At 48.8% G+C, this 10,224-nt stretch overlaps 1 protein-coding gene across 1 annotated transcript; it reads right to left on the reverse strand.

The window, feature by feature from the left end:
* Positions 1-8,236: 8,236 nt before the first annotated feature.
* Positions 8,237-9,953, reverse strand: LOC109773338 (probable aldo-keto reductase 3). Its single transcript, XM_020332033.4, has 5 exons — positions 9,657-9,953; positions 9,354-9,545; positions 8,990-9,162; positions 8,771-8,873; positions 8,237-8,664 (listed from the first exon to the last, which is right to left on the reverse strand). The coding sequence occupies exons 1-5, from the start codon at positions 9,879-9,881 to the stop codon at positions 8,314-8,316; spliced, it is 1,044 nt and encodes a 347-aa protein (XP_020187622.1). The 5' UTR covers positions 9,882-9,953; the 3' UTR covers positions 8,237-8,313.
* Positions 9,954-10,224: the final 271 nt, after the last annotated feature.

The raw sequence follows: 10,224 nt of genomic DNA on the forward strand, positions 1-10,224 counted from the left end.
TACATCAACGCGGATGTATGCCGCCGCTCCCCTGGAGGGACGCCCACCTCCCCAACAACTGGCATTTGTCCGCCGACCGCGTGCCGATCCCGCCGGTCCCAGTGAGCGGCCGTGCGCGCCGCCAAGAGATCGAGCGCCGCCGCCGCCTCCTCCCGGACGACCTCTACTATGACCCAGGTTCGCCCCCGACTCGGACCTGTGGGACACTTGGTTCCAGGACGAGCACGACACGCGGCGGGCGTCCTTCATCGCCGGCACGTCGACGGGGCCGCGGCGGCCACGTCCAGAGCGCCGAGCGGCTGCTCCCCAGGAGCGCGGGCGTAGGCGGGTGCGCGACCTCACGCCCACGCCGTCGCCTTCGCCATCTCCATCGCCACCACTACCTCCTCGCATGACAGCGGAGGAGGAGGCCCGTCTCATGGCGTGTGTCATGAAGGACTCCATGCACACGCACGATGAGCGCCAAATGGGAGGGCCTCGAGGAGATGATGGCCCGCTCCGCGGCCGGCGAGGTCGCCATCCTCGAGCTGGAGATGGTGGCGAAGGAGGAGGTGATGGAGGAGGCGCCGGTGGCCGCGTTCCACCCAGGCCTGGTGGGCCAGGGGTGGAGCTGGTCGTGCACGGCAGAGTAGATGGCCTCCGCCGCGGGGGGCGTGAACTGGTGCCCCACGCCGCCGCGGTCACCAGAGCGGGACGCGTCGCCACGGGAGGAGGTGGTGCAGGCACCTGCCGCCGTCCAGCCCGCCCCCGCGTACCACGGACCGCCGGCCCATCTTTGGACGCCGCCGGCCTACGTCGACCTCGTCAGTGACGACGACGACACCGGCGGCCACTGAAGATGGCGTCGGCCACGATATCGACGGGCACGACAGGAGCGCGCGGGCCGGCGTTTTTTTTGTTTTTATGTTAATTATGGCACTGGGCCGTTAAGTGAACCGTAAAATTGGGCCATTTTGTGGCCATGACCCCTAACTTAAGTTTTAAGTTTTTTTAACTACGTTTGTTTATTTTTTTAAGTCATTTTATTTAAGTTTTTCTGTTTTTTAATCACGTCCAACACGGACATGATTTGGGATGCGGCCGCGCGCTGGGCGCACCCACGACCAAACGGACAGAGGCGGACATGGACGAACCCATTGCCGTCCTAAAGGGACAAAATACAGCCAAACCAGACGTCCGTTTGGGATCGTGCGGTGGAGTTGGCCTTACAGACGCAAGTAGCGCGTGAGAAGTCAGGTCAATAGTACTTACTATTTTACTGAGATCAGATCGTGTTGGATGTAGTAGTAGTTTCGTGTTTGTGATACAGTTTGATACTGGCACACAACGTCTAACCAGGCAAGCGACATGGCGCTGCCCGGAGGGAAAGGCCATGTACGACGGTATTGATCGGAAAATGCTGCCTTCTCATACTACACATCACGCCCGTCGCTATTTGTCATCTTCGCAAAAAGCAGAGCGGCTTTGTTGCTATCCATTGACCGATCCGAGAAAGGGACACACACCTAGTGCTGGTGCTTCTCTTCTCGTAGACCAGTGCTAGTGGCGCCACCACGATCGATCATAGGCAAATCCACCGAGCGAGAGTGGCTGGCGTTGATTAGACGGCCGTTGCCGATCCTACACGAACCACGAATTCGATCATCCGCATGTGCGCGCATGCATGTAGATAAGCCTCTGCAAGCCGGTCCATGTCATCGTGCCAAGATACGTGCGTCAACGGGTTCTCCGTCTTGGGAACGTATAGACACGGCCTCTTGCCACTTGGAGCGCTCCATCAACGAGTGACGGGTCATTTTATCTGCAAGAGCATCTCAATGGAAAGGCATGGCCTCCCTCACAATGCTTATTAGTTGGATCGTCTGAAATGATGATTTTGTACAATAGTACCCTGCCTCCAATGGTTCTCAACAACATCAAAACGAGGCAAAGCTTTCATCTTTGGGTTACTGCGGGAGCCAAGAAACTAGAGGGAATAGTATCAGGAGAGCGATGATTTTGTAATAAGGGCATGTGTGAAGCAAACTATATTCTCTTCTTAACTATATTCCGAGGCCTTAGCATGCTTACAGGGTGATGGCCTAGCTCGCTCAGCGTATGGCCATCTGGTTGCGGAAATCCAAGCATTGATGGGAAGCCGGGAGTTTATTCCTCAGAAGCTTATTGGGAATAAAATAGGATAGCAGACCGATTGGCGACATATAGTCGTACTGAGTGTAGCACTGCTGTATGACTACACAGAGGACCCCATGTATAGAGGAACTCTTGCCTCTTGACTGTAACCCTATCATTTTGGAATAAAACTACCCCCCCCCAAATAAATAAATAAATCTTATGCCTCCGTTTTGAAAGAAAAAAAGGGCCATTTGCATTTCTGTTCCTAACTCGAACCACCTACTCAGATTTACCCTTAATTTTGAAGCATGCTCAAATTTACCTCTCTGCCGTTATGTGCCATTACAGAAATGTCCTTCCGTGCCGTTCCCGTCCGGTCAAAGGACTTTGACCGTTTTCTGGACGTTAGTCGGACAATTTGCCCCTGAATCCATGTGACACTTACATGCGGGACCCACTCTAAAAAATAAAAGGAAAACTAGGCCAACTCAGCCCTCCTGTGCGTCAGTCACTTATCAGTGGGACCTACCCAGGAAAAACAAAAAGAACTCTGTCTCTCTCATCCATCTCCGCCCGATGGGACCCACTGTGAGGGTCAACACCCGCAGTCCACGCATTCCCGGCCGTGAGCGCCTGCGCTCGCCGGCGGCTCGCCGTAGGGGAGGAGGATGACCGTGGGAGGAGGGCGCTTCCTGCGCGAGGCACGCAAGCTGCGAGACGCGCCAAGCTCACTAGGAGCGGCATGGTGGAGATGGGCGCGTGCACGACCGAGCCAGCTGAGGTTGGTCATGGTGGCCGGATTCTGTCAGGGGGCTCCGGGCACGGAATCGGCCGGGGGAAGATGGGAGTAGGGGCGCCTGCTTTCCTCAACGACGGAACAGGGGTCAGGTAGGTCAAGAATGGCTTAGAGCGGTCGAATTTAGGACGAGAAGAGCGATGGCCATGGCGGAGTCCGACGTCCCGGGCGTCGTCTACGGGCAGCCCCAGGCCAGATCCACTGCGCAGGGCGAAGGAGAGGCGCTCGCCAAAGCTCATGGACATGCTTGTGCTGCTCGATTTGGACTCCGGCCGCGGTGGCTAGCAACGGCTCGTCGGCAGAAGATCTCAGGTGCTCTCAGGCGGTAGCTCCGATGATAACTCCGGCGATAGCTGCGGGCGGCGGCTCCAACCCCTCCGCCGGACCACCCCGAGCCTGCCACTGTTGTCCTCACGCGCAGGCGCGCTAGCCCTCGCCGGCGATGGCCACCGGCCGAGCCGCCAAGCCTCGCCATGTCAGGGGGAGAGAGAGAGATTCTGAGACAGGAATAGAGTTTTTTATGTTGCTGGGGTCCATGTGTAAGTCAGAGAGGGGATGAGAGAGAGAGAGTTCTTTTTCTTTTTCCTGGGGTAGGTCCCACCTGTAAGTGGCATGTGCATAGAGGGGCAAAAATGTAACGGTCAAAGCCCTTTGACCGGACGGAAACGGCACAGAAGGGCATTTCTGTAATGGCACATAACGGCAGAGGGGTAAATTTAAGCATGCTTCAAAATTAGGGGCAAATCTGAGTAGTGGGTTCGAGTTAGGGACACAAATGTAAAAGACAAAAAAAAAACGTTCATGAAGAGTTGCACTGAACTGCGTACTCTTACATGGACTACATTAATACGCCACGATTCATCCATCATGCTGAGCGGACTATATGGAGTACTCACTTTGTCGTACCACGACCACCGTTGGACATCTTATCCGGATTTGACCATTGTTGAGGGTGTAGATCTGCTGCCAAGCGGACCACCGTCTCTCTCCCCCCCTCTCTTTTTTGTTCGGTGGGTGTGGTTTCCCATGATTCACTCTCTTCTCAGGCAGGGCAGGGTCGAGATGGTGGTCCTCCCCAGCGGTGGTCGGTGGTTGCAGGCTTGGCGTGGGGACGGTCTTGGTGCCAATAATGCCGGGACATCGATCCCCGGATGACGGGCTACACAGTGGGTGGGGCCGAGTGAAAGCTTTGCCCCTCGGCAGTGGCGGCGGGCGATGCATGTGGGTGTCATGTTCCTCTTGGGGCGAGGTCGTGGTCCTCTCCCTACCCTCCGACACTGAGGGTGAAAAACTTTGTCTGCCTGAGTTGTAGCAACAGCAGCTGCGCTTCGTATCGTGACCCTCTTGGCAGGGCAGCCGCGGCGATGGTGTGTCTCATGCGCTTCTTCTTGGCGACTCGCTGGACGAGTTTAACTGTGTACTCTTGTGCGCTTTTGGAGTTCTCGGTTAGTTTTATCGTGTTTTTTTATTGATCAACTTCACGGGACTTTCTCAATGCCTTATCATTTGGTACTGTAGTTTTATTTACATAAAGCGGAGCGAAAACCTGTTTCGAGCTGTCCAGATGGAGTTTGCCCATTACGAGCATGTCAAACAAGTACATGAGTCATTTTTTCGGAAGAATCCACGTCCATGTGCCATTTGTTAATTTCATTCATGCCTTGACTGATCAAAAAAAATATATTAACGTCTGATTAGGTAGCTCAACCAAATCATAGCACACGAGAGAGGTTTACTCAGGATGATGCAATTGCAATGTGACAAGCTGCCTGTTGTGATGTCTCTTATATACTACTCCTACATCTTGCCATCCACGTCAACAAAACCATTAGTTAGAGGCCATGCCAAGTCATCATCACAGATTCACGATATAACACACACAATGAAAAAAACGATGAACAACTTCGTAGCGTGTGGAGCGACCACGGAGATTACTGGCGCTCCTCAAGAACATAGAAATTTCGTGCAGATCAACTTCCAGTCTTGCAATTTTTAACCTGTTTGGATATACCTAAATATATTTTTCAGGGAAATATACCTACGTACGCGACTGATTTAACAATGTAACGAATCTCCACTCTAGCTATCAAAGACCATTTATTAAGAGTTGAAGACTCTAACATGCATTGTTTAATTATAAATCTGTACCTCCTAACATGTCATCGGAATATTCTTATCATACAATTGGCACCAATAATTGTGCAATCGATAATCTAAATAATCATCCACGCAGTTCTTACTTGTTTACATCCATAGGCGGTGCTACTCATGGTTGAACACGGACTAAATCGATAAATAAGTGTTGTTGCCACGTAAGTGATCATCAATCAAAGAATAGCACCAGCTTAAACGGGTTTTTTGATTTTTTGCCACCACTTATTTTGTACTTTGATAATTTGCCACTGGTTACTTTGTCTTTGATATTTTGCCACAACTTTTTTGGGACTTTGATTTTTTGCCCTCGGTTAGGTGGGTTCCATGTAAAGTACCAGAATACTCCTGCCCCACACATTGACCAGACCACGAACGGGAGAGGCTCATCCCCTTCCTCTCGCACTGGTCGCTCGTCCCCTTGTTCTCGGGAGCCCGTCCCCGACGGCGGCATCACGCGGCGACGGCTGCATCCTGGCGAGGAAGGTAAGTACTCTCTCTCCCGCCCCCTTCCCTCGGCCACTTAGGGTTAGGGTTACCAGCGCACGGATTCAACGGCGCGGCGGGTAGCCGCAAGGTGAGCCTGCGTGAAGCACCAAGGGCCGGCGCGGGGAGCTGAAACGGCCGGCGGTGGGCTGCGTGAAGCACCAAGGGCCGGTGCGGGGAGCAGCAAGGGCCGGCGGCGGGCAGCAGCAAGGGCCGGCGGCGAGCAGCAGCACGAGCAAGGGCGGCGGCGGCAGGGAGTGCCTACCCAGCGGCTTGGGAAATATGAACGGGAGCTCCTTCGTTTGGTCAAACAGGTGCCAAGGGGTAGTTTGGCCACTGTTTTTAGGCATATAATTTCACTTACAATTTAAATGATTGTTTTTGAGGCAAAAAGGGTAAAAGATCAAAGTCCAAACTAAGTTGTGGCAAAAAATCAATTACTATGTAACCAGTGGCAAATTGTCAAAGAGCAAAGTAAACTGTGGCAAAAAATCAAATTGCCCAACTTAAACTAGCGGCTAAACTGAATCCGGCATTGCATTATAGTTCTAGCATATTGCCCTAAATTTGGCTGTGTTGCCTAGGCGGCTAGTTGTTTGATATTGAAAATTCATCAACGTCTATTTTGCATGTTTTTATTTTATTTTATATGTTTGGCTCGTGGTAAAATTCAAAAGGTGGATTTGTCATCTTACTTGATTTGGATGATCTGAGCATGCATGAAATGAGTCAGAGTCGTATCTTTTTCCTTTTGCGAGGAGGGACAGAGTGATATCGGTTTGGCAAATTGCAATATGTTAGGGTTGTACTTGTCATGTCTCTTATGAGCATGCACGAATGGGACATATATATCTTTTTTCTTTTGCGAGGAGGGACAGAGTCATATCCTTTTGGCAAATTGCAATATGTCAGGGTTGTCATTGTCATGTCTCTTATGATCTTGCCACCCACACCAGCAAAAGGCCAGAGCTTCTGGCGTGTTTTTTCTTTGAGGGAAAGCCTGTTGGCATTTTTATTTATAACGTGGCAATATTACATCAAGAAGTACAACAGGTAATAATAAATCAGGAGTAAAATCCATCCAAACATAGCTTTTTTTTTTTAATAGTATCCATCCAAACATAGCTAGTCTTAGAATCATAGCAAGTCGTAGCCAGAAACTGTGCCAGCCCGTTTGCTTGCCTGGGAGGCTGGGACATGTTTTAAAAGGCACCTCCTATTTAGCGCATAGGGCGCTGGGTGACGCACAAATGCGCAACCCCCCTTCCAGACGCGCACTTCATGCCGGCCCATGTGTGGGGAGGGCGCGGTCCTGCTTTTCTCTTTCATTTTTTCATTTTATATTTCTTACTTCTACTTTCTACTTTTGGCTTATATACAAAATGTTAAGGATTTTAAAAATATTTTGAAATTCAAAAAGTGCTCATGATTTTCCTTTTTCCTTCCAAATTTCGTAAAATGTCCACAAAATGAAAACTGTTCCTGCTTTTTAAAAATCGAATTTAAAAAATGCAAAGTTAAAAACTGTTCTCATATTTTTAAAAATGTTCACGAATTTTAAAAAATATTAATCTATTTGAAAATGTGCCAAAATTTTCAAAATGTTGATGAATTAAAAAGGACATTCACAACTGCTAAAATGTTCCTATTTCAAAAAATTCCTTGACTAAAAAAATTAATGCGAATACAAAATATGTTAATGGATTAAAAAAACTGTTCCCCAATTAAAAAATGTTCGCCAGTTCAGAAAATGTCACGAGTTCAAAAAAAATGTCCACTGATTCATAAAAATATATTCACGGAGTCGATAAAAGTTCATGCATTTCAAAATTGTCCCTAAATTTAAAGATGTTCATGGATTTCAAAGAATTCATGAGTTCAAAAAATATCCACAAATTTAAAAAAATGTTTATCTGTTTTAATAAGTTCATGAATTTCAAATAATTTTCACGAGTTTGAAACTTGTTATTTTTTTGAAAAATATTCTCTTATTTGAAAAAATGATGAATTTGAAAATTCTTATTGATTTTCAATAAAGTTTACGAATTTTAAAAGTGTTTGCGATTAAAAAAATCATGAATATGAAAATAGTTTGTAATTTTCAACATAGTTCATTATTTTTCTAACAAGTTCGTAAATTTGGAAACTAAAAAATAAAAATAAATGTGAAAAATGAATAAAGAAAGAAAATAAAAAAGCGGAAGAAAGAAAAAGGACAGAAACAAACTAACAGCCCCACCCATTACTGGGGGCGACGGTGCATGTTTTGTCGCTATCCCACGACCCGCGCGAGGAATGAGATCCTTGGTGTTGTAGGGCAGGGAACGAACGGGAATATTAGCATGTTTTCTTTGATTTGACGAAGTAAATATTTAGGGTGATCGAAAGGTAATAGGTCGCTTGAGAATTAGAGCCATAGGTATAGTCAAAAAGTTAGAAACTAAGGGGATACATCATGTCCAAATACAAGGGTATTTCTTACTTCTTAGTGTTGTGAACGTATCATGGGGAGGTTGTGCTACTCCATCTTATTCGAATTAATTGATGCGCCCTCTATACAATATTGTATAGAGGTTGTATAAGAGTTGTGTCAATTAATTTGGATCGGAGGCACTCACAAAAAAAAATTGGATCGGAGGCATGAGTAAACAATTGGTGGTTCCATGATTTCATCCATGCACGGGGTGGTCATGAAATTATTTGATTTGCAACTATTTCAAAACAGTGAAACGAAGCATCAGCATAATGATTCCCATGATACCCAACTAAGTGGCTTTCCAGGATGACACTGGAGGGGTCTCGGAGTCTTTCCAGGTGTTTAAATTCATCAGATACGCGCTGTGGTACCGATCACCATGGATAGCATCCATGGTGGCATAGGATTCCAGCTCAGCCATCTCCTCAGCCGTGAGCTGCACAGACAATGCTCTCACGTTCTGGCTGAAATTCTCAACTTTGGTTGTGCCAGGTATGGGGCAGACATCGCTTCCCTGGTGGTGAACCCAAGCCAGCGCGAGCTGCGACGACGTGCAACCCTTCCTTGCAGCCATCTCGCTCACACGCTCGAATATCGTCGCGTTCTTCTCCATGTTCTCGGGTTGAAATCTTGGGAGATTCTGGAAACGCAATGTGATACATTTGTTAGAAAAAGGAGGAAGGAGAAAAGTAAGCTAGCTAACCGCATGTAGGAATGAAGGATCATGGGCATGGGTAGTTCATTACCTTGCGGAAATCGTCCTCTGGTAATGTGTCCACCAGTTTAGGTCCAGTAGATAGAAAACCTCTGCCTAGTGGACTGTACGCCACAATTCCAATGCCAAGTTCTCTGAAACCGAAAATATTTTTTAAGTTCTTTTTGAGGACGTTTCGTTAGTACTATGAACCTGATTTTGAAAACAAACTGTGAAAAGAAAAAGGTAGGTCTGTGGTCGTTGCAAAAACCTGCAAGTTGGGATTATATCTTCTTCAACATCTCTTGACCATAGAGACCACTCCAGCTGAACGGCGGTGATGGGATGAACTGCGTGTGCCCTTCTTATTGTCGCTGCCGAGGCCTCCGACAACCCGACGTATTTCACCTTTCCTTCTTGGACTAGCTTCTTGATCTCACCCATCTACATGCATACGGAAGTCAAGAAGGTAGACTGGTCAATACCTACAAGCCCTCAATCTGTATAAATGAAACGAAGTTGAGCAAGTGCTACGTAATACAGTACGTAGGGAGTACGTCAATCACTACAATAGTGATCTAGACGCTTTTATATTTCTTTACTTCTTTACGGAGGGTCCTGTACGTAGTACTGACCGTGATCTCGACGGGGACATTCTTGTCGATGCGGTGCTGGTAGTAGAGGTCGATGCAGTCGACGCCGAGCCGAGCGAGGCTGCCCTCGCACGCCGCCCGCACGTACGCCGGGTCGCCGCGAACCTCCCGGGCCGGCGTGATGCCGAATTTCGTGGCCAACTGGACCTTCTCCCTCGCCCCTCCCTGCAGCGCCTGCTTTATCTCACAGAGAACTCTTGCCGGTCAGACATCCGCGTGCGAATGATATGGCAACTACTAGCAGGGAGCCAAGGAGCACGTCGGGAACTATACTAAGGTAATTACCTTGCCGAGCAAGAGCTCGTTGGTGTGGGGGCCGTAGATGTCGGAGGTGTCGAGGAAGGTGACGCCGGCGGCGACGGCGTGGCGGAGGAGCGCGATCATGTCCTGCTCGGGCTTGCGCTCGCCGTAGACCGCGGACATGCCCATGCAGCCGAGGCCCTGCGCCGAGACCTCCAGCTCCTGAGAGCCCAGCTTCATGCGCGGCACAACCACCGGAGCAGCAGCCATGTCGTTCGTGCCTGCGCTGCGTGTGTGATGAACTGATGATTGGTGGATGAGTAAGTAGGTCGGGAGCTTTCAGTGCAATGCTGCGGTGCAATTTATAGTGCGGTGGAGGGCGTCATGAGGTCACCAGGCTGCGGGTTGAATGAGCTGCCAAAATAGAGCAGAGGGTCGCGTACGTTAAATTGAAATGGACATCATCTTTGGAAATGATAAAAAATCTTCTAATATATTGTTAAATTGAAATGCACATCGATGACACCCGCCGCAAAGCCACAAAAATGGTGAGGTCCTCTTCTAGATTTTTTGTACTCCATGACAGTGAGTGGCGGCGATAGAGCGGGTGATC

Source organism: Aegilops tauschii, chromosome 2, assembly GCF_002575655.3.
Source record: "Aegilops tauschii subsp. strangulata cultivar AL8/78 chromosome 2, Aet v6.0, whole genome shotgun sequence".
In the NCBI taxonomy this organism is placed as follows: domain Eukaryota; kingdom Viridiplantae; phylum Streptophyta; class Magnoliopsida; order Poales; family Poaceae; genus Aegilops; species Aegilops tauschii.

Bases quoted from the DNA above. Each gene is read 5' to 3' on its own strand.
- LOC109773338 (XM_020332033.4), bottom strand. From the start codon at position 9,881: ATGGCTGCTGCTCCGGTGGTTGTGCCGCGCATGAAGCTGGGCTCTCAG. The intron at 9,546-9,656 runs GTAATTACCTTA...GAGATAAAGCAG, and splicing joins ACGAGCTCTTGCTCGGCAAG to GCGCTGCAGGGAGGGGCGAG. The intron at 8,874-8,989 runs GTTTTTGCAACG...TTTCGGTTTCAG, and splicing joins GATATAATCCCAACTTGCAG to AGAACTTGGCATTGGAATTG.